Consider the following 25,166-nt stretch of genomic DNA (forward strand, 5'->3'; position numbering starts at 1 on the left):
TTATATGCAGAGTACATCATGAGAAAAGCTGGGCTGGAGGAAGCACAAGCTGGAATCAAGATTGCTGGGAGAAATATCAATAACCTCAGATATGCAGGTAACACCACCCTTATGGCAGAAAGTGAAGAAGAACTAAAGAGCCTCTTGATGAAAAGTGAAAGAGGAGAGTGAAAAAGTTGGCTTAAAGCTCAACATTCAGAAAACAAAGACCACGGCATCTGTTCCCATCACTTCATGGGAAATAGACGGGGAAACAGTGAAAACAGTAGCTGACTTTATTTTCCTTGGCTCCAAAATCACTGCAGATTGTGATTGCAGCCATGAAATTAACAGATGCTTGCTCCTTGGAAGGAAAGTTATGACCAACCTAGACAGCATATTAAAAAGTAGAGACATTACTTTTTCAACAAAGGTCTGTCTAGTCAAGGCTATGGTTTTTCCAGTGGTCATGTATGGATGTGAGAGTTGGACTGTGAAGAAAGCTGAGCGCTGAAGAATTGATGCTTTTGAACTGTGGTGTTGGAGAAGACTCTTGAGAGTCCCTTGGACTGCAAGGAGATCCAACCAGTCCATCCTAAAGGAGATCAGTCCTGGGTGTTCATTGGTAGGACTGATGTTGAAGCTGAAACTCCAATACTTTGGCCACCTCATGCGAAGAGCTGACTCATTTGAAAAGACCTTGATGCTGGTAACGGTCAAGGGCAGGAGGAGAAGGGGACAATAGAGGATGAGATGGTAAGATGGCATCACCGACTAAATGCACATGGGTTTGGGTGGACTCCGGGAGTTGGTGATGTCCAGGGAGGCCTGGCATGCCACGGTTCATGGGGTCACAAAGAGTCAGATAAGATGAGCGACTGAACTGAACTGAACTAATTAAAAGTAAAAAAAAAAAAAAAAAATGCTAAATACCTATGTTGTACACTTGAAACTAACATTATATTGTATGCCAATTATAATTCAATAAAAGTTAAATATATTAAAAGTCAGCAAATTTTTAAAGTCTTATTTTAAGAAAGACTCAATACTGTATATAGAGTCTTCTGAATGTAGACTATGATATGTGGTAAAATATACAAGATTAATCACAAGGATTGATAAAACAAAGTCTGATTTAATAACAGAAAGGAATTTCTGTTTTTCCCAATGAATTTTTCCTTCATTCCTTTCCATATGCCCTCGCCAGGGAAATAGTTTTACATCTGGCCTAGGTTTCTCCATTTTCAAGGTAGCCAAATTACTAAGGTTATAATTGCAAAGACATTAATATTTTAACAATGCTCCAAAGACCTATTGCTTTCTAAGTACATAAACAATGACATAGCCTTGGGAAAGTGAATCTTCAAAGGAAAAAACATAGAAAAACAAGTTTTACTTAATCAACCTTCTGGTAAGTGAGGCAAAAATAACAAATATGACATCCCCTTTGTTCTATTAGTATGTCATGGCATCTGATAACAGTTCTTATTTATATTATTGATAATTAACAATAAAGTAATAATCATAAACTCCAAGGAGCACAGGAACATAAGGTGACTTTAAGGGAGAAAAAAATGTTGCATTTCCTTAGAAACACCAAATGCTATATTTAGTATTAATTAATTCCAATATGAATCAAGAGGAAAAAATATCTATCAGTACACAATCTAAAATTGGAACTATCCTGGAATGAACTTTTACTCTATTCACTGAGTCATTGCCTGAGGAATTTCCACTTCAGCTCTCTGTTTTGGCTAATTCCCCACAAACAGATAGGTAGCCAGCTTCCTTCTTCCACATCCAGCATAATGTTGTTTCATACCACAGTTATCCCTCCATTGTATCAGGTAAACAAGAAAGGTAAATAGAGCCTGCTAAAGATTAACAATTTTGGGGCTTCATTCCAAAGGGAGAGTGCCTAGAGCTGAAATGTCTTTGTTTTTGCTACCATTTGTAATTGTTTTTCATCTCGGAAACACAGTGCTGCTTGCCACTAAAGAGAGTCGTGTTTTGCTACGGTGGACTTTGTTCCCCTTTCCAACTGTGTTATGAAACTGGAACCTATTATACAGAGTGAAGTAAGCCAGAAAGAAAAACACCAATACAGTATACTAACGCATATATATGGAATTTAGAAAGATGGTAACAATAACCCTGTACGAGACAGCAAAAGAGACACTGATGTATAGATCAGTCTTATGGACTCTGTGGGAGAGGGAGAGGGTGGGGAGATTTGGGAGAATGGCATTGAAACATGTATAATATCATGTATGAAATGAGTCGCCAGTCCAGATTCGATGCACGATACTGGATGCTTGGGGCTGGTGCACTGGGACGACCCAGAGGGAGGGCATGGGGAGGGAGGAGGGAGGAGGGTTCAGGATGGGGAACACAGGTATACCTGTGGCGGATTCATTTCGATATTTGGCAAAACTAATACAATATTGTAAAGTTTAAAAATAAAATAAAATTTAAATAAATAAATAAATAAATGCAGTTGTGCTCCTCCTACCAAAAAATAAAATAAAATAAAATAAATAAAAATAAAATAAAATAATTCTACTCTAAAAAAAAAAAAATTTTACTTATCTTAGTACTATTATCTATAGTTTTTGCTTTGAAAATGACATTTATTTTATATGATTTCCAGAAGATCACTTTCATATATAATACTACATTCAGGATTCCAGTATAGAATAAATAAAAATAAAGCATAATTTAAAATGTATTTGCCAAAGGATTCCTTATAATTATTTAAGTACCACTCAAAATTTTGTTTAAATTTTAATTTAGGATAGTTTAATCTAATTGCTGTATGCCAAATTAAAGTTTAGATTCTTACAATTTTTTGAAGTACCTTTGATAATTTGTGTATTGAATTTTTCTTATCACAATTTTTACTCCATACTCTAAGAATGACAGCTGCTATTTAAATCTTTATCATTCTAAACTATAACCATTTAGAACTTGACTATATATTATTTTTCATTGCTTGAGTTTTCTTTACTTATATAATAATGTCTGTGAGCATAAGAACAGATTGTCAAATATGTGCTCAAAAATGTTTGTTTGAATGAATTGTTAAAGAACCCACCTGCCAATGCAAGAGATGTAAGAGACACAAGTTCAGTCCATGGGTTAGGAAGATCCCCTGGAGGACAACATGGCAACCCACTCCAGTATTCTTGCCTAGAGAATCCCATGGATAGAGGAACCTGGCAGGCTACAGTCCATAGGTTCACAAAGTCAGACACAACTGAAGCAACTTAGCATGCATGCAAGCTTTTGTTTTAAACTTTATAGTGTCTCACACAGAGTAAGCACTCAGTAATTATCCATTTCTTAAAAAGCTGATAACAGTAAGAGATCTTCCTAAGGGATTCACACTTTCTTAGTGCTCTTAAAATCACTGTCTTGCTTTGTTTAAAATAGTGAATGGTTTTCTGTAGACCAAGTGTTTTTTTCAGGTCTTTGCTTCTTGGAAGAAAAGCTATGACAAAGATGAAAGTGTTAGTCACTCAGTTGTGTCCAACTCTTTGTGACCCCATGGTCTGTCCATAGAATTCTCCAGGCAAGAATACTGGAGTGGATTGCCGTTCCCTTCTCCAGGGGATCTTCCAGACCAAAACTCCCTGGGTTGGGAAGATCCCCTGGAGAAGGAAAAGGCTACCCACTCCAGTATTCTGGCCTGGAGAATTTCATGGACTGTATAGTCCATGGAGTCACAAAGAGTTGGACATACACCAAAACCTTTAAATGTGTGGATCACAACAAACTGTGGAAAATTCTTTAAGAGATGGGAATACCAGACCACCTGACTACCTCCTGAGAAATCTGCATGCAGGTCAAGAAACAACAATTAAAACTGGATATGAAACAACAGACTGGTTCCAAATTGGGAAAGGAGTACATCAAAGCTGTATATTGTCACCCTGTTTATTTAACTTATGTGCAGAGTACATCATGTGAAATGCCAGGCTAGATGAAGTACAAACTGGAATCAGGATTTCCAGGAGAAATATCAATAACCTCAGATATGCAGATGACACCACCCTTATGGCAGAGAGTGAATAGGAACTAAAGAGACACTTGATGAAAGGGAAAGAGGAAAGTGAAAAAGCTTGCTTAAAACTCAACATTCCAAAAACTAAGATCATGGCATTCAGTACCATCATTTCATGGCAAATAGATGGAGGAAACAATGGACACAGTGACAGACTTTATTTTCTTGGGCTCCAAAATCACTGCAGAGGGTGACTGCAGCCATGAAATTAAGATGCTTGCTCCTTGGAAGAAAAGCTATGACTAACCTAGACAGCATATTAAAAAGCAGAGACATTACTTTGCCAACAAAGGTCCATCTACTCAAAGCTATGGTTTTTCCAGTAGTCATGTATGGATGTGAGTGTTTGAATATTAAGCAAGCTGAGTGCCAAAGAATTGATGCTTTTGAACTGTGGTGTTGGCGAAGACTCGAGAGTCCCTTCGACTGCAAGGAGATCAAGCCAGTCAATCGAAAAGGAAATCAGCCCTGAATGTTCATTGGAAGGACTGATGCTGAAGCTGAAGCTCCAATACTTTGCCCACCTGATGTGGAGACCTGACTCCTTAGAAAAGACCCTGATGCTGGGAAAGACTGAAGGCAGGAGAAGGGGACGACAGAGGATGAGATAGTTGAATGGGATCACCAACTCGATGGATATGAATTTGAGCAAGCTCCAGGACTTGGTGGTGGACAGGGAAACCTGGCATGCTGCAGTCGACGGGGTCACAAAGAGTCAGACACGACTGAGCGACTGAACTGAACTGACTGAAATGTTAGCAGAAAATCAGAATGAGATGAAGTGTTCTGTTGATGACAGAACATCAGATGACAAAATTCACCATCAAACAAAATATAATTGCTATGTAATTATTTATGCTACTTTTTCATTCTCTCACTTTTTCTTTGGACTCCATTCCATCTGAGTTATCACCATTATTGGTAAAGGTAACCAAAAAAAAAAAAAAAAAAAAAGGGGGAAATGCTAGGATATATAAATAAGAGAGGATGTGATCCCTGTGACTTAGTTCCTACACCACATTGTTAGTCACAGAGGGAATCATGAATAAGGAGCCCCAAGGATCACATGGAAGTTAGTTTTGGACAATTCTGGTCCTATCTGTTCTACTATGAGAAAAATATAGGTAAAATTCAATCTAGCAGAGTTTATATTGAGGAACTATTGAAAGTAATGACTACACAGCATCTCTCAATTCTGGAGAATTGATTTATTATATTACTAAGTACTACATAAAACATCTGTTGAATATCCATTGTAGGGAAGAGTATTGTAACAAAAAATTGTCAGACAAGGTAATATAGCACATTTTGATGCAGAGTATTGTGGGAGGGTGTTGTATGAGGTTGAAGACGACTGCAGATATTAATACTCAAAGGCAAACCAGAGTACAGACATTGAATGTAAATCTGAGACTATATGAAGGAGCCAAGAGATATGAAATGGCCCCTGTCTAATCGTGTGTATAACCCACAATATGTATAGTTTATTCAGGGTTTAACTGATTCTTCACTTCTCAATAAATTAAACATGCCCTAAATTAATTTTGTTTCAGTATATATTCCTGAAAACAGTCACTACCCAACATTTTATGTTAATGAAATGTAAGTTTTAGTTTTCAAAAAATCCTTAAAGCATCATTTCTGATCTTCTGTTCTCTCATAGATGTCTCATATATTCAGTGAGTCACCAAGTTATATGTTTCTCCAATTTAGAAACATCTCCAATCTGTCCTTTTCTGCCACAACTCCAGTCCAAGCCTTCATCACAGAACCCTGAAATTGTTAGAGTCCTAAATGATTTTCCTATTTCCCCTAACCAAATTCACATTGTACATGTCTACTATATTAAACTTTCTATATATTCATCATTTAACTTCTCTTCTTAAACATTAATATTTTCACTGACTCTTAAACATGTCCAGAATAAAGTCCTATCCAGTGTGACTGGTTTTCATAGTTCTTCAGAGATTGGTTCCATATTTGCAGTCTAATCCTAAGACCTAGCACTTATCAAACATGCATCCTGCATTTGAGCTAGTTGTCTTTCCAAGTGTTTTGTGGCCAATTGCATTTCAAATTCTTTTCTTGTGCTTTTTTTTCCTGACTGGAATTTATCTATTTTCTTATCTATGTAATTAAATCTAACCATACATTAAAGCATAGCCATTGCTCCTCCTTTCCTCCAAGCCATTAATTTAATGTCTGAAAACACACTTGCTGATATTGTTCTGATATGAAATATTTAATGTAAATTTGCATTTCCTCTCCAAAATTAAGAAGTAGCTCACATTTTATTCCTCTTATCTGACTCTCTAATACTCTTCTATCTTGTATTTTGTATATGGGCAGTAAATTAGCATGAAATATACAATAAGCTTTTAATGTTACCAAATCAACTTAAATTTGAAAAATATAAAAAATTCATTTGTAATAAGTGTTTTGCTTTTAATATATAGTTGTGTTCTGACAAAGTGCTTGATAACCTGTTCTCTAAATATTCATAACATATTTCACTTTATAAAAAAATTGTTAAGCAAATCTTTAGTTCAGAACCAATAAATTACATAAATTTCAGCTCAGTCTTATATTTCAATCATCACTGTTATCAATAGTTTGAGTGAGCTGCAACCAAATTAGGTTTTATTACCAAATCATCAAGTGGATCTGTTTGATGTCAGTAATTATGAAGGGATTATGGATATTCACAAACAGGGAATTAATCAATGTTTTATCTGGAATCAAGGAATAGTCATAAATACCCTTCTTTTATTTTTCCTGGATAGGAATATGAAGTATTTGATCCAGAGAAAAATGACCCTTATATTCTATCAAGTTTCACTTCTATTACTCAAGGCTTTCAATTATGTAATACTATAGTGAGATCAAGGTAAAAATGTCAAGATAAAAGTATTTCAACTCATGGTGAACACCCTGGGGATGCAAAGCTTTCTATAAAGTATTTTGTTATTAGGATTTCAATTGGCAAAATTTTAATAGATCAAAGACTGAAAAAGCACAAAAAGCAAATGAGATAATATTAAATCATACCCCACTATTCTCTTCTGAATGGCAAATTTATGCCAACACTAACAAAAACATAACCATTATGCTTGTAGTGATACTTCTGACTGTAGTTTCATGCTATTTTCACTGTCAGCTTGGAAAAAAGGTATTGAGTGAGAAATCTTTTCAACAAATTGACTGAAAGAAATCATGTGGGCCAATAAATACAAGATTTTTATCTTCAAGAAAAATAGAGCCTGTCCTTTGACAATGCAACAGAATATAACAAAAGCATATTTTAAGATCATTTTTAATGAGGGATAAAAGAAACAAAATGACAGGATTTTAAAATATCTTTATGATTATATATATTAACAGATGCTTAAGACCTTCCTCTTGGACTTAAGTGATGACAACACATTTCTAAAATGGGCTTAAATTTTTTGAAAGTGCTGAGGGAGAACTGTTAAACGGTTAGAAACAATTACACTCTGACCATTTCTTTGGAGTACAAATTGATGCATACTTTTTGCTTTTTCACTGAATGAGTACAACCAATTTAAAAATTAGACAGCACAGATGCATTTCAAGATGGCAAATTATAAAGTGCACTGCCAAAGTGCTACAGTAATTGTTATCGACAAACGTACATACAAACAGTACTGGATTAGAATGCTTCAGAGCAATAGTGTTTGCTAGCAGAATTACACAGTAAAAAAAAAAAAAAAAAAAATAGAAAAATAAAAAACTACATGTCTCACTAAAACCTTACATAAAATATGCCCATTATTATTTGATTCATATACAAACACTCTGACCTCTAATTCCAGAAAATAATTTCTTAATTCAGACTTGCAGTAAATATTGGGACTGAAAAATGGGCCATGTCCTGAATGGTTGAGAGATGGTGACCATGAAAAAAACTTACCTAATTCAAAAAAACAGAGATCATGGCAAGGAATGTAGTGCACATGTGAGAGAATAGAGAGGGAGCAGAGCTGGCAGAAGATAACAGACATCAATTATGGTGGAACAGAACAAGTGGTTATAAACAAAAGTTACCATGAAACTCTGAAGAGTAGAATGAAAGTTGATGTGCATACATACATACACACACATAGACACACACACACACACACAGACATGAGTTAGGTAAATATTAATAAGACTTATAGTTGCAACTTTGCCACAATTATCTCAAAATATTGTGAGGATCAAATATAACAGTTGTGAAAGTGCTACATAAACTATAAAATTCTATGCTCAGGTAAGACAGATAATATTTACTCAAAATGCAAAGTAAATCTCTCATTCCAACTCTGGAAGAAGGCAAACAATGAACTCTCTGGAGCACAGAGGGAAGAAAATCTTACTCTGGTCCATTTCCAGATTTTCTTGGAACCACAGGCTTTCTCGTCACTCTACAAGACAGCTTTGAAGGCAGAGCAAAGACACTGTCCTGGTCTATTGAACAGGTTGGCAAACTCACAGAATTGTGTTGTAAAAATTCCTTAATCTGTGGGAGACAGAGATTCCCTTTTCTGTTTGTTAACCTGCATTAAACATCATTGCCTGAACAAGCATGATGTTAAATTATGCTAATTGTTTCTCTTTGAAGAAGGGAATGAGAGGGCAGAAAAGGTCATAAAATTTCACTAAAGCATGCCAAAGTACAAAACATTTTCCCTCCAAACCTAACTAATAGGATAGAAAAGGAAGTCTACAATGCATCAGGTATGTGTAAATTACAATGAAGTCATGACACCTAGGGAAATAAGGGTTAGTAAGAGAAAATGACTTATTTAAGGCCACTTTTTCAACACCACAAAGTCAATATTTCTGACTCTGAGTCATATCAAACACTTGGCACTTTCGCCAACACAGCCTTCCATCAAAAAAAAAAAAAAAGAGGCTAGAAAGATAAAAATGTAAAAAGAGCTAACCCAGACTTTCAGCTTTCTTTTTAAAGCGCTACCACTAGATTTTAGAGATATTTTGGCACTGCAAAAATTTTCCACTAAAATTTTAAAGTTAAACACCAGTTCTATGCATTCAGATCATTAACTCTCAGTGCACTTTTCCTTACATAAGCAGCATATGCAGTTGTTAATCATTGTAAAAGGTCCTAAAATTTTCAAGAAAGAGCACAAACTCAAGAAAATAGAGCTAAAATGACCACATGAACAATCTATTCAAACCACCTCATCTCATAAATAAGGAAATTAAGGCTCAGATAGGATAAGTGACTTGTTCAAGGTCACACAACCCGCAAGTTCCAGACCCAAGATCAGGATTTAAATCTCCAAACTTGCAGCCCAGGGCTCTGTTCTCCTTCAGACCTATAAGAAATGACTGTATTTAAGCATTCAGTCCAGAATATTCTCAAAATTGAGTGTCATCAATAAAAGTAAGCCATGTGGCAGGAATGAACAGAATTTAGTTCATACCAAAAATGAGCTGCCAGTCACTGTGATAAGATCTGTTTCTTTCTGAGACCCATGGTTTCCTGCTGGATTGGAGAATCCAAACTGGGTTTCTTCCTCCTGTGCAAAGAAGTCAGAGTCAGGATGTACATTCCATTCCGTTTTGGTTGGTGGCAGTAGTTCTGAGACACTGTTTTCTAAAAAGGGTGCTTGAAGGAGTCAGAGCATCTGTGTCTACTGTTAGCTTACTGCTAGGGATCAAAGCTTGGGGCTCTTGACTGAGTTTTCAAAGCCAAAGAGCTCAGAGATGCCAACGGCCCGCATTAGACTTGAGACATCATCCATATCTAAGGGACCCTGCTGAAAACCTGCTGCTGTCGTTCCAAAGAAGAGTATGAGGTATCAAACTTTGAGGAAGGTCACTGGTGGCCATCAAGGCCTGAGGTCCACTGCCTGCCCTAAGGAATTATTATTATTAGCAGGGAGGTTTCCTGCCAGAGTTGAGTTCACAGAAGCCACATCAATAGTCAAGATCCCAGAGTTCACCAATGCCGTGTCCAGTACTGCAGCAGAACTATTATTACCAGGCACATCAGAGAAGAGAGACACAAGCTCAGCATCACTGAGGTCACTCTGCCCCTGGCTGGTAAGTTCACTGCTGGGTGTAAGAGAATTTGCAGCTTCCAGCTGAGCTAAGAGATCCTGGCGCAGGTTGTGCCTTTTGGCCATGTGGGTCTTCATGCTGTGCTTGGATGTGAAGAGTTTATTACAAGTGGCGACTGGGCATCGGCTTTTCCAAGTGTCCACATCCTGCAAGTGTTTCTTGGAGTGAATGTAGAGACTACTGCGAGCAGAGAACCTGGCACAGCAACCTTCCACCGGGCACACAAAAGGCTTCGTGCCCAGGTGGGTTATGCTGTGGCCTTTCAGATGTTCAGCCCTTGTGAAAGATTTCCCACACCCTTCCACCGGGCACATGAACCTCCGGTCATCGTCGTGCTTCCGTTTGTGCCTTAGGAGTTTGGACATGCTAGTGAAGTTCCAGCCACAGCCCTCAAAGTCACAAAGGAACGGTCTCTCACCAGTGTGGCTCCGAAGGTGAATTTTCAGCCTACAAGCCTTGTCATACTGTTTACTGCAGCCAGGAAAGGAACAGGAAAAGAGTTCCTGTTCCCTGAAGTGGGCGCGGTTATGGGAAAACAGGGCACTCACTGTGATAAATGTCTTCTTGCAGCCGGAAAACGCACACTGGTAGGGCCTCTCAGGCTCGAAGTGGCTGCGCTGGTGGGCGCTGAGCTTGGCCTGTGTGGGGAAGGTCTCCTCACACACCTCACATTTGAATGAGTTCTCCTGCTCGTGGCCCTTCATGTGTGCTTTGAGGTTATACACGGTGGTGAAGCTCTTGCCACAGCCCTCTGCTGGGCAGCCGAAGGGCCTCAGTTTGTCGTGTGACTGCAGATGCCTCTTGAGCTTGTAGGAGGTGGTGAAGGTCCACCCACAACCACCCAGGGGGCACTTGAAGGGCCGCTGGCCCTGGCTGCTGCTGTGTGTCAGCAGGTGCACCTTCAGCTGGTGCTTCTTTGCAAAGGTTTGTCCGCACTGCACCTCAGGACACAGGTACAGCAACACGCCCTGGCCTGGGCCTGGCGGCCCGCGGGGGCTCTCAACAGCCGCCGGGCCCTCCTCCTCCTCCTTGTGAGCTGGGGCAGGCGCAGGTTCTGCCCGCTCCGCCAGCAGGAGGTCGGGCGGCAGCTCGGGACAATCTCCAGACTCCGCGGTGTGTGGGATCCCAGCTTGCGGGGCGACCAGACCCCTGGGCTGCGGGGCAGGGGCGACCCCAGGCGCCCAGGCCGGCGGTGGGGGCGTGGCCAGAGTGAGAATGCCATTCTCCAAGCTCAACAGTAGGTTTTGGTTGTGAATGGTGACTGTGCCTGCGAAGGCCGTGGCAGGGCCCAGGCCTGGAGCGGGGATCGGGGCCAAGGCCGGGACTGGGGCGGGGATAGCCGACAGGCAGCTGGGGCCCAGCGCAGGGCGGCCCTCGGGGTTCGCGCCGCTTTCGCCCCCCAGGAGCCTTGGGCCCAGCCCGGCCTCCTCCCTCCACACGGGCCCTGCGGCCTGGCCAGCGCCCGCGGTTTCTACGTCTCCACCCACCGGGTCCAGCAGCACCAGGAAGAAGTCATCGCCGCCGCTCCCGCCGCCGCTGCCACAGCCGGTAGCGTGATCGGGCCTCAGCGCCAAAGGGCTCGGGCCCGGGCCTGGGCACGAGGAAGCCGCGCTGGCCTCCTCACGCCGCCGCCCGGGCCCGCCATCTTGAGGGCCACGGAGCAGCAGGAGGCGGCGCGCCGGGGCCTGACCGGCCCGCAAGTTAGCACCTCCGCGGATCCGGCCGCCACCCTCGGGGCTGCCAGCCCCGCCGGTTTGTCGCATCCCGCGAGCCGGGAGCAGCCTCGGGATTTCCATCTCTTCGTCTGTGAAGCTCCCCTGGAACCAGAGCCGCGGAGGAGGTGCGACCCCGCCCCCTGCCGCGGGCCCGAACACGTTCCTGAAAGGGAAAAAAAAAAAAAATGTACTGCGCAGAAACAGGCCCTATCAGATATTAAAACGTGTTGAACGCCACCGTGATTTAAATATTCTTGTACAGGGTCTCTAGAACAGAATAAAACGCCCAGGGGCAGAGCCTCGTATACATAAACAAGTTCCACTGTTAATATTAGTAGGAAATCAAGGAGGTTTTCAGAGATACAAGGGAAATGGCAGTTCACTTCAGTAAAAAGTGCTGAAATGACTACCTTAGGTATCTATCTACTAAATGACAATATAAACTGGAACCTCACGGTATGTACCAAAATAAACACATACACCCCAGTCCCTCCCAGTGCTAAGCATGGTAGTTAGCACTTACCATGTGTTAAACACTGTGTATTGGATGGATGGCTGGCTGGATTGATAGGTGACAGAAAATTCCTGAGAGAATACACTATGGAAAAGGATGTCTTTTTAAAAATTTTCCTGGAAACTTCCATATTCAGAACTGTCTTGAGCAATGTCCTCAGGAAAATTTGTCCCATAGTTAAATTTTTCGTCCTGCTGTTGCAGAGACTATAATGAGTAAGAGGTGGGGTCAAAGCAGATTAGCACTGTTGAGCCTAGAAATGCAAGGCCTGGAGGATGAAGTAGTTTATATTGAAATCTGGAAGACCAAACCTCCTCCTGGGTTCTCCCTATAAGGTGCACAACCTAAACCAACTCTTCGCTCTTCCAGCTTTGGGTACACCATGGTAAATTTCATGTCCAATCTCACAGCATGATGAGTGCATTCCTCAGCTTACTCTAGATTCTCCAGTACGTGGAGGTCTCTGGACAGCAATATTGGTGAAATGTGATAAGGTTAAACCCTAAGTTACTGTAGTGGACTGTCCTGAGAAAAAGGCACAGATGCCTTTTGCCTGACCAGTAGCCTCGGTGTGCCTGCTTGCAATTAAGTGTGGTGGCCTAGTCTCACTGTAATGGATTTGGCCTGTGATGCCTAATGATCTTATCAATGTTGATGATGATCCTCCAATTTGTCAGAGTTGGGAACTGATATAAATATAGGGTGAATTATCTGGCAAGAGAAAGGTTTCAAGTGCTGACTATATTATGGGATACCTATAGTTTAAATGGGCTTCCCTGGTGGCTCAGTGGTAAAGAATATGCCGGCCAATGCAGAAGACGCGGGTCCATCCCTGGGTCAAGAAGATTCCCTGGAGAAGGAAATGGCAACCCTCTCCAGTACTCTTACCTGAGAAGTCCCATAGTCAGAGGAGCCTTGCCGGCTACAGTCCATGGTGTCCGAAAAGAGTCAGACGTGTCTTAGTGACTAAGCGACAGTTTAAATAATCCCTTCTTTCCCCTCTTTTAATAATGGACAACTGCTGATCTCTTGATTAAAAGATCAAGTTTTTAATCCACAACAATTCAAACCTCATCAAAATTTCTACATCACACATTTTTCTTTCTATTAAATTTTTGGAGGAAACTTTTTTTTTTTTTAATCTGAGGCACAGTTCAGTTCAGTTCGGTCGCTCAGTCATGTCCAACTCTTTTCGACTCCATGGACTGCAGCACGCCAGGCCTCCCTGTCCATCGCCAACTCCCAGAGTTTACAAAAACTCATGTCCATTGAGTCGGTGATGCCATCCAACACTCTCATCCTCTGATGTCCACTTCTCTTCCCACTTTCAGTCTTTACCAGCATCAGGGTCTTTTCAAACGAGTCAGTTCTTGGCATTAGGTGGCCAAAGTATTGGAGTTTCAATTTCAACATCAGTCCTTTCGATGAATATTCAGGACTGATTTCCCTTAGGATGCACTAGTTGGATATCCTTGCAGCCCAAGGGACTCTCAAGAGTCTTCTCCAACACCACAGTTCAAAAGCATCAATTCTTCAGCACTCAGCTTTCCTAATATTCAAACTCTCATGTCCATACATGACAACAGGAAAAACCATAGCTTTGACCAGAAAGACCTCTGTTGGCAAAATAATGTCTCTGTTTGTTTGTTTTTTTTTTTAGATGTGTTGCATTTTAAAATTAATTTATTTTAATTGGAAACTAATTACTTCACAATATTGTAGTGGGTTTTGCCATATATTTGACATGAATCAGCCATGGGTATATATGTGTTCCCCATCCTGAACCCCCCTCCCACCTTCCTCCCCAGGGTTATCCCAGTGCACCAGCCCTAGCACCCTGTCTCATGCATCGAACCTGGACTGGTGATCTATTTCACATATGATAATAAACATGTTTTAATGTTGTTCTCTCAAATCATCTCACCCTCGCCTTCTCCCATAGAGTCCAAAAGTCCATTCTTTACATCTATGTCTCTTTTGCTGTCTCGCATGTAGAGTCATCGTTACTATCTTTCTAAATTCCATATATATGCATTAATGTACTGTATTGGTGTTTTTCTTTCTGACTTACTTCAGTCTGTATAATAGGCTCCAGTTTCACCCACCTCATTAGAACTGTTTCAAATGTATTCTTTTTAATAGCTGAGTAATATTCCATTGTGTATATGTACTACGACTTTCTTATCCATTCATCTGCTGATGGACATCTAGGTCGCTTCCATGTCCTTGTCATTGTAAACAGTGCTGTGATGAACAATGGGGTACACATGTCTCTTTCAATTCTGGTTTCCTTGGTGTGTATGCCCAGCAGTGGGATTCCTGGGTCTTATGGCAGTTCTATTTCCAGTTTTTTAGAGAATCTCCACACTATTCTCCAGAGTGGCTGTACTAGTTTTCATTCCCACCAACAGTGTAAGAGGGTTCCCTTTTCTCTGCACCCTCTCCAGCATTTATTGTTTGTAGACTTTTTGATAGCACCCATTCTGACCGGTGTGAGATGGTACCTCATTGTGGTTTTGATTTGCATGTCTCTGATAATGAGTGATGTTGAACAGCTTTTCATGTGTTTGTTAGCCATCTGTATGTCTTCTTTAGAGAAATGTCTATTTAGTTCTTTGGCCCACTTTTTGACTGGGTCATTTATTTTTCTGGAATTGAGCTGCAGGAGTACTTCCATATTTTTGACATTAATTCTTTGTCAGTCGCTTCATTTACTATTATTTTCTACCATTCTGAAGGCTGTCTTTTCACCCTGCTTATAGTTTCCTTCATTGCACAAAAGCTTTTAAGTTTAATTAGGTCCCATTTGTTTATTTTTGCTTTTATTTCCATTATTCTGGGAGGTGGGTCATAGAGGATCCTGCTGTGATGTATGTCAGAGAGTGTTTTGCCTACGTTGTCCTCTAGCAGTTTTATAGTTTCTGGTCTTATGTTTAGATCTTTAATCCATTTTGAGTTTATTTTTGCGTATGGTGTTAGAAAGTGTTCTAGCTTCATTCTTTTACAAGTGGTTGACCAGATTTCCCAGCACCACTTGTTAAAGAGATTGTCTTTTCTCCATTGTATATTCTTGCCTCCTTTGTCAAAGATAAGGTGTCCATAGGTGTGTGGATTTATCTCTTGGCTTTCTATTTTGTTCCATTGATCCATATTTCTGTCTTTGTGCCAGTACCATACTGTCTTGATGACTGTAGCTTTGTAGTAGAGCCTGAAGTCAGGCAGGTTGATTCCTCCAGTTCCATTATTAGTTCTCAAGACTGCTTTGGCTATTAGAGGTGTTTTCTATTTCCCTACAAATTGTGAAGTTATTTGTTCTAGTTCTCTGAAAAATATCATTGGTAGGTTAATAGGGATTGCATTGAATCTATAGATTGCCTTGGGTAGATACTCATTTTCACTAGATTGATTCTTCCAATATATGAACATGGTATATTTCTCCATCTATTTGTGTCCTCTTTGATTTCTTTCATCAGTTTTTTATCGTTTTCTATATATAGCTTTTTTGTTTCTTGAGGTAGATTTATTCCTAAGTATATTATGCTTTTTGTTGCAATGGTGAGTGGAATTGTTTCCTTAATTTCTCTTTTTTTTTTTTTTCACAGTTAAATATTTATTAAGCAAACCACCTTTTGATTAATTACATGATATCTGTGCATTTCTCTTTCTATTTTCTAACTGTTAGTGTATAGGAATGCAAGGGATTTCTGTGTGTTAATTTTATATCCTGCAATATTACCATATTCATTAATTAGCTCTAGTAATATTCTGGTGGAGTCTTTAGGGTTTTCTATGTAGAGGATCATATCATCTGCAAACAGTGAGAGTTTTACTTCTTCTTTTCCAGTCTGGATTCCTTTTATTTCTTTTTATTCTCTGACTGCTGTGGTTAAGACTTCCAAAACTATGTTGAATAGTAGTGGTGAGAGTGTGCACCCTTGCCTTGCTCCTGTTTTTAGGGGAAATGCTTTCAATATTTCACCATTAAGAAATAATGTTTCCTGTGGGTTTATCATATATGGCTTGTATTATGTTGAGGTATGTTCCTTCTATGCCTGCTTTCTGGGGGGGGGGGTTTATCATAAATGGATGTTGAATTATGTCAAAGGCTTTCTCTGCATCTATTGAGAATATCATATGGTTTTTATCTCTCAATTTGTGGTGTATAACATTGATTGATTTGCAAATATTAAAGAATCCTTGCATCCCTGGGATAAAGCCCACTTGATCTTGAGGTATGATCTTTTTCATATTTTGTTTGATTCTTTTTGCTAGAATTTTGTTCAGGATTTCTGCATCTATGTTCATCAGTGATATTGGCCTGTAGTTTGCTTTTCTGTGGCATCTTTTTCTGATTTTGTTATTAGGGTGACGGTGGCCTCATACAATGAGTTTGGCAGTTTACCTTCCTCTGAAATTTTCTGAAAGAGTTTGAGTAGGATATGTGTTATCTCTTCTCTAAATTTTTGGTAGAATCCATCTATGAAGCCATCTGGTCCTGGGCTTTTGTTTGTTGGAAGATTTCTGATTACAGTTTCAATTTACATGCTTGTACTGGGTCTGTTAAGATTTTCTATTTCTTCCTGGTTCAGTTTTGGAAAGTCATACTTTTCTAAGAATTTGTCCATTTCTTCCAAGTTGTCCATTTTATTTGCCTATCTTTGATGATAGTAGTCTCTTATGATCCTTTGTATTTCTGTGTTGTCTGTTGTGATTTCTCCATTTTATTTCTAATTTTGTTGATTTGATTCTTCTCAATTTTTTTCTTGATGAGTCTGTATAATGGTTTGTCTATTTTATTTATCTTCTCAAAGAACCAGCTTTTAGCTTTGTTGATTTTTGCTATGGCCTCCTTTGTTTCTTTTTCATTTCTGCCCTAATTTTTAAGATTTATTTCCTTCTACTAACCCTGGGGTTTTTCATTTCTTCTTTTCCTCATTGCTTTATGTGTAGAGTTAGGTTATTTATTTGATTTTTCTCTTGTTTCTTAAGGTAAGCTTGTGTTGCTATGAATCTTCTCCTTAGTACCACTTTTACTGAATCCCATAGGTTTGGGGTTGTTGTGTTTTCATTTTCATTTGTTTCTATGCATATTTTGATTTCTTTTTTGATTTCTTCTGTGATTTGTTGGTTGTTTTGAAGCGGGGTATTTAGCCTCCATATGTTTGTATTTTTTTATTAAATTTATTTATTTTAATTAGATGCTAATTACTTTACAATATTGTATTTGTTTTGCCATACATCAACATGAATCCGCCACGGGTGTACACGTGTTCCCAATCCTGAACCCCCCTCCCACCTCCCTTTTTTTTTTTTCCTGTAGTTGACATCTAATCTTACCACATTGTAATCAGAAAAGATGCTTGGAATGATTTTAAATTTGTTGAATTTCCAAGGTTAGATTTATGGCCCAGGATGTGATCTATCCTGGAGAAGGTTCCGTGTGCAATTGAGAAAAAGTTGAAATTCATTGTTTGGGGGTGAAATGTCCTATAGATATCAATTAGGTCCAACTGGTCCATTGTATCAATTAAAGGTTGTCTTTTCTTGTTAATTTTCTGTTTAGTTGTTCTATCCATAGATGTGAGTGGGGTGTTAAAGTCTCCCACTATTGTTGTGTTATTGTTAATTTCCCCTTTCATACTTGTTAGCATTTGCCTTACATATTGCAGTGCTTCTATGTTGGGTGCATATATATTGATAATTGTTATGTCTTCTTCTTGGATTGATCCTTTGATCATTATGTAGTGTCCTTCTTTGTCCTTTTCACAGCCTTTATTTTAAAGTCTATTTTATCTGATATGAGTATTGCTACACCTACTTTCTTTTGCTCTCCATTCGCATGAAATATCTCTTTCCAGCCCTTCATTTTCAGTCTGTATGTGTCCCTTGTTTTGAGGTGGGTCTCTTTTAGACTGCATATATAGGGGTCTTGTTTTTGTATCCATTCAACCAGTCATTGTCTTTTGGTTGGGGTATTCAACCCATTTATGTTTAAGGTGATTATTGATAAGTATGATCCCATTGTCATTTACTTTGTTGTTTGGGGTTCGAATTTATACACCCTTTCTGTGTTTCCTGTCTAGAGAAGATCCTTTAGCATTTGTTGGAGAGCTGGTTTGGTGGCGCTGAATTCTCTCAGCTTTTGCTTGTCTGTAAAGCTTTTGATTTCTCCTTCATATCTGAATGAGATCCTTGCTGGGTACAGTAAATTGGGTTATAGATTTTTCTCTTTCATCACTTTAAGTATGTCCTGCCATTCCCTTCTGGTCTGAAGAGTTTCTATTGAAAGATCAGCTGTTATCCTTATGGGAATCCCCTTGTGTGTTGTTGCTTTTAATATTTGTTCTTTGTGTTTGATCTTTGTTAATTTGATTAATATATGTCTTGGGGTGTTTTGCCTTGGGTTTATCCTGTTTGGGACTCTTGGTTTCTTCGACTTGAGTGGCTATTTCCTTCCCCATTTTAGAGAAGTTTTCAACTATTATCTCCTCAAGTATTCTCTCATAGCCTTTCTTTTTGTCTTCTTCTTCTGGGATTCCTAAAATTTGAATGTTGGGGTGTTTAACATTGTCCCAGAGGTCTCTGAGGTTGTCCTCATTTCTTTCACATTTTTTCTTTTTTCCTCTTTGCTTTATTTATTTCTACCATTTTATCTTCCACCTCACATATCCTCTCTTCTGCCTGAGTTATTCTACTGTTGGTTCCCTCTAGAGTGTTTTTGATCTCAGTCATTGCATTATTCATTATTGATTGACTCTCTTATTTCTTGTAGGTCCTTGTTAAACATTTCTTGCACCTTCTCAGTCATTGTCTCCAGACTATTTATCTGTAATTCCATTTTGTTTTCAAGATTTTGGATCATCTTTACTATCATTATTCTGAATTCTTTTTCAGGTAGACTCCCTATCTCCTCCTCTTTGGTTTGGTGGGCATTTATCATGCTCCTTTACCTGATGAATATTTCTCTGCCTTTTCATCTTGTTTAGATTGCTGTGTTTGGGGTGTCCTTTCTGTATGCTGGAAGTTTGTGGTTCCTCTTTATTGTGGATGTTCCTCCCTGTGAGTGGGGTTGGACGAGTGGCTTATGGTTAGGCTTATGGTTAGGGAAGCCTGTGTCGGTGTTCTGGTGGGTGGAGCTGGGTCTCTTGTCTCTGGAGTGCAATGAAGTGTCCAGTATGAGTTTTGAGGTGTCTATGGGTTTGTTGTGGCTTTAGGCCACCTGTATTTTAATGCTCAGGGTTATGTTCCTGTGTTGCTGGAAAATTAGCTTGGTATGTCTAGCTAGGAAACTTGTTGGCTCTTGGGTGGAGCTTGGTTCCAGTGTAAGTATGGAGGCTTTTGGTGAGCTCTTGTTGATTAATGTTCCCTAGAGTCAGGAGTTTTCTGGTGTTCTCAAGTTTTGGATTTAAGCCGCCTGCCTCTGGCTTTCAGTCTTATTCTTACAGTAGCCTCAAGACTTCTCCATCCATACAGAACCAATGATAAAACATCTAGGATGTCCCTCCATAGTGAGGGACACCCAGAGAGGTTCACAGAGTGACATGGAGAAGAGAAGAGGGAGGAGGAAGATAGAGGTGACCAGGAGGAGAAGTTCAGTTCAGTTCAGTCACTCATTCGTGTCCAATTCTTTGCAACCCCATGAATCGCAGCACACCAGGCCTCCCTGCCCATCACCAACTCCCGGAGTTCACTCAAACTTACATCCATTGAGTCGGTGATGCCATCCAGCCATCTCATCCTCTGTTGTCCCCTTTGCCTCCTGCCCCCTATCCCTCCCAGCATCAGAGTCTTTGGAGAAGAGGGGGAATCAAAAGGGGAGAGAGTAATCTAGCCAGTAATCAATTCCCTATGTGCTCTCCACAGTCTAGAACCCTCAGAGAGGTTCACAGAGTTACATAGAGAAGAGAAGAGGGAGGAAGGAGATAGAGGTGACCAGGAGGAGAAGAGGGGAAGTCAAAAGGTGAGAGACAGATCTAGCCAGTAATCAGTTCCCCAAGTGTTCTCCACAGCCTGGAACACCCAAAGAGATTCACAGTGTTGGGTAGAGAAGACAAGGGGGAGGGAGGTGATAGTGGTGACCTGGGGGGAAAAAAGGAGAGTCAAAAGGGGGAGAGAGCAATCAAGCCAGTAATCTCACTCCTAAGTAAAAATGGGTACTGAAGGTTGAATTCTTAAAGGTACAAAATTGATAACAAATACCAAAAAGCAAAGATTAAAAATCTAGAGTAGACGTTAGACTCTCAAAAATACAATATTAAAAAAAAAATCACAAAAATTATAAAATATATATATGAAATTTGCTTTAAAAATAGGGTCTTTTTTTGCAAGGTAATAGGTTATAAAAAATGAAAATTAAAGGAATAATAAAGAACTTAAAAATAAATTTTTTAATTAAAAATGATAATAGTAAAATATATATAGGAATTTCTCTGGAACTGTTGAGGGCAGTGCGGGGCCAGTTCAGTTTCAGATAGTTCCTTGTTCCAGCTTATACTTCTTCTTAAGGTCTAAAGGCCCCTTCCAATATAGTCAGTGCTAACTACAGGGTTTTAATCTGTTGCACCTGTAACTTCCAAAGTGGTTCCCTCTTCTTTATTTTGGGTTCCTCTGTTTGCAAGTCTCTTCAGTGTCTAATTTCCTCTCTGACACAAAGGGGAGAAGGTGGTCACTTATTTAGGCTCACTTGTTCAGTTGTGCTGTGGAGAGGGAAGAAGTGAAGTGAAGTGGCTCAGTCTCTTGGCAACCCCATGGACTGTAGTTTACAAGGCTCCTCTGCCCATGGAATTTTCCAGGCAAGAGTACTGGAGTGGGTTGCCATTTCCTTCTCCAGGGGATCTTCCCAACCCATGGATCGAACTCAGGTCTCCCGCATTGCGGGCACACACTTTACCATCTGAGCCACCAGGGAAGAGGAACGCTGCAAACAAATATCACTGGCATTTTTGGGGATTGCTTGCAGTGTCTGGGCCACACTGGGTTTGCCCCAGCTCACAGTGCATATGCTTTCCCAGTCTACACTGCTCAGGCTCCAGGTTGCTCTGCAGGGGAATTGTCCAAAGCAGGCCCTGGGTTGCGTGCACTTTGCAGGTCTAAGCCACTCAAATTCAGGTTCTCGGTTACTCCACAAAGGCACAGACTTGGTTGGGCCTGCATTTTATGCCCTTCCCAGGCCTGAGCAGCTCAGTCAACCAGGTGCTTGGCAAGCACACTCTCCCAGGTGGGTGGTGCGTCTTATCACCTCCCAGTCCCAGCCCCTCAGTTTCCTGGGTGTGCCACGAAAGTGCAACCTCAGGTGTGCTGTGTGTCTCCTCTGGGGAGCTAATCTCTGACTGCGACCCTCCTGGAAGAGGTCAACCATCCAGGATCTCAGGAAGACTTGTTAGCAATTGGGAACCTGCTTCCAGTTTGGTGGAGGATGCCATCTCTGGAGCCAAGATTGCCCCTTGCCTTCCTGCTCTTGCTGTCACCAGCCTGCCTCTCAGCCTCTGGTGGGTGGAGGGGCTAGCCTGCAGCTGGCTAGCTTTCCTCTGGTATTCGCTCAGTCCTTTGTTCTGTGAGTTGGCTAGGCTGTACCTTAGAGCTTTTCATGGGAAAGTTCTCTCTCTCTCTCTTTTTTCTCTCTGGCTATCCCACAATTTGGGTTGCTATCTCACATTAGCTCCCTCAGATTGCCCTCAGGGTATACAGGCCTGGTCCTTACCCTAAGCATGCAGCCCATACCTTCCTGTAGAGCCCCCACTTGCAGCTGGCGGACACAAGCATCAAGGACTACTTCTCCACTGGGAGTTGCAGTTAGGTGCATTATTTGTGGGGTTTTTGTTTTTTTCCCCTCCCAGTTATGATGGCCTCTGAGATTCCAAAACTCCTCACAGACCCACCAGTGAGAGGGTTTCCTGGTGTTTGGAAACTTCTCCTCCTTCACGACTCCCTCCCCCAGATGGGTGTCTGTCCCTAACTCTTGTCTCACTTTTTATCTTTTCTATTTTGTCCTACCTGCTTTCAAAGAGAATGGGTTGCTTTCTGGGTGCCGGGTATCTTCTGCCAGGGTTTAGAAGTTATTCTGTGGAATTTGCTCAGTGTTCAAATGATCTTTTGATGAATTTGCAGGAGAGAAAGTGGTCTCCCCATCCTATTCCTCCGCCATCTTAGAACTACCTCCCTGTCTCTGCTGTTTAATATGCTGTCTGCTTCTGCTGCTGCTACTGCTGCTAAGTCGCTTCAGTCGTGTCCGACTCTGTGTGACCCCATAGACAGCAGCCCACCAGGCTCCCCGTCCCTGGGATTCTCGAGGAAATCACACTGGAGTGGGTTGCCATTTCCTTCTCCAATGCATGAAAGTGAAAAGTGAAAGTGAAGTCGCTTAGTCATGTCTGACCCTCAGCGACCCCATGGACTGCAGCCTTCCAGGCTCCTCCGTCCATGGGATTTTCCAGGCAAGAGTACTGGAGTGGAGTGCCATTGCCTTCTCCAAATATGCTGTCTAGGTTTAATATACTGTCTGATGCACATAGAAGTGCATAAAATATAGCTACCAGGTTTAGATAATTCCAGGGAAGCCCCTTATAAAAGCAAACACAGGTAACCAGGGCCAAAGTCAAGAAATAGAACTTTGCCAGCCTTCCAGCATACAACCACCGGTGTTCCTCCGAATCACAACCCACACCCTCCCCTATGGATATAGTCATTATCTTGACTTTATGATAATCATTTCTAAAATGCTTTTTTATAAACATGACTTTACAGCTTCTGTATGCATTCCTAAGCAATACAGTTTATTTGAAGTTGTGTCAATGGAATCATACTGCATGCTCCCTTTTATGACCTGCTTCTTTCATTCTATATCATATTTATTTGAGAGACTCATCCATCTTGTTGGAGAAGGCAATGGCACTCCACTCCAATACTCTTGCCTGGAAAATTCCATGGACAGAGGAGCCTGGAAGGCTGCAGTCCATGGGGTCGCTGAGGGTCAGACATGACTGAGCGACTTCACTTTCACTTTTCACTTTCATGCATTGGAGAAGGAAATGGCAACACACTCCAGGATTCTTGCCTGGAGAATCCCAGGGACAGCAGAGCCTGGTGGGCTGCCATCTATGGGGTCACACAGAGTCGGACATGACTAAAGCAACTTAGCAGCAGCAGCAGCATCTATCTTGTGCCTATTAGCCTTAGACCTTTTGTCTCCATCATTGCTTAGCATTCCAATGCATGATTTTAGCAAAGTAATTGTAATATGATTGTACCATTTTACACTGGATGAACACTGGGCTGTTTTTAGCTTTTAATCATGAACAATGATGCAATTAACATTCTTGGGCATTTTTCATGGGACTCATGTTTAAAAGTCTCTTGGGTATATATGCAAGAACAGAATCACTGCCCCATGGAGTATACATATCTTCAGCTTTTCTACATGGTGCCAAATTGTTTTCTGTAGTGACTGTACCAACTTACAGTCTCAGCAGCAACATAGAGAGTTCCTCTGCCTGCATATCTTCATCTACACCAAGTATTGCCGGAATTTAATTTACTTGTTTTCCTCTACTATTAAGTTTTTGCACATTCTCACGTTTATGAACATTTTGGACATTCTCTCCTATGAAAAGCCTGTTCATGTTCAACTCTTTCACCATTTTTATATTCTATTTCCCATCTTGTTTTTACTGATATAGTGAATTATTTATGTGTTTTAAATACCAATCCGTTGGTGGTTATATGTGTGGCTAAAATAATCTTTCACTTTGTTGTTTGTATTTTCTCTTCTGTGCTGTGCTTTGTGAACAGACTTTGATAAAGACATGCTTAATTATATAACATACCTAATGATAGCATAGTCAAACTTTATCATTCTTTTCCTTATGGCTAGTGCTTTTCTGTTTCAACAAATCTGTCCCTGCCCTGGGGCCATGAAACTATTCCCTATATTGTTTTATGAAATACTTATGGTTTTGCCTCTCACAGTTAGGTAATAATCCACCTACAAGTGATGTCTGTGTATAGGGTTGAGTATGGTTTCTTTCTTTCTTTTTTTTTTAATGTGAATATCTGATTGTTTCAGTGAACCACTTATTGAAAAGTCTGCCCTTTTCCAACTGATTTGCAGTTCTGCATGTGTCATAAATCAAACGTCTACCTATGCATGGGCTAGTTTGTGGACTCTCTATTAAGTACCATGGCTCTATTTATCTGTCTACTTAAAATACCATAAATTAATCCCTACAGTTCTACAGCCAATTCTGTTATTTGGATAAGGACAGTCAACTCTACCTTGTTCTTTGAGAATGTCTAGGCTATTTTCTGCCTCTCTTGCTGCTGCTGCTGCTGCTAAGCCGCTTCAGTCGTGTCTGACTCTGTGCGACCCCACAGACAGCAGCCCACCAGGCTCTGCGGTCCTTGGGATTCTCCAGGCAAGAACACTGGAGTGGGTTGCCATTTCCTTCTCCAATGCATGAAAGTGAAAAGTGAAAGTGAAGTTGCTCAGTCGTGTCCAACTCTTAGCGACCCCATGGACTGCAGCCTACCAGGCTCCTCTATCCATGGGATTTTCCAGGCAACAGTACTGGAGTGGGGTGCCATTGCCTTCTCCATTGCCTCTCTTGAATCCTTTTCAAATATCAATTCATCAGAAAAAATTCAACCAAAATCTCATTTAGGGTTCTAATTGGGACTGCATTGCACTTTTAGATTTTATTTCTTGTCTATAATATAGAATGTTATTGAACAGATATGGTGTGGCTTTCCTTTTAATAAAAACTTCATTAATATGTCCCAATAATATTTCATTTTTCCCATAAGAGCATTT

At 40.5% G+C, this 25,166-nt stretch overlaps 1 protein-coding gene across 1 annotated transcript; it reads right to left on the reverse strand.

Annotated features, from left to right (window-relative positions):
- Nucleotides 1-8,897: 8,897 nt before the first annotated feature.
- LOC102271124 (zinc finger X-linked protein ZXDB) lies at nt 8,898-12,032 on the reverse strand. Its single transcript, XM_005890999.2, is given in 6 exon segments — nt 8,898-9,669; nt 9,671-9,743; nt 9,745-9,792; nt 9,794-9,861; nt 9,863-9,915; nt 9,918-12,032. Coding segments are annotated over 6 exon segments (2,436 nt in total). The 5' UTR covers nt 11,929-12,032; the 3' UTR covers nt 8,898-9,486.
- Nucleotides 12,033-25,166: the final 13,134 nt, after the last annotated feature.

Source organism: Bos mutus, chromosome X, assembly GCF_027580195.1.
Source record: "Bos mutus isolate GX-2022 chromosome X, NWIPB_WYAK_1.1, whole genome shotgun sequence".
NCBI classification, from domain to species: domain Eukaryota; kingdom Metazoa; phylum Chordata; class Mammalia; order Artiodactyla; family Bovidae; genus Bos; species Bos mutus.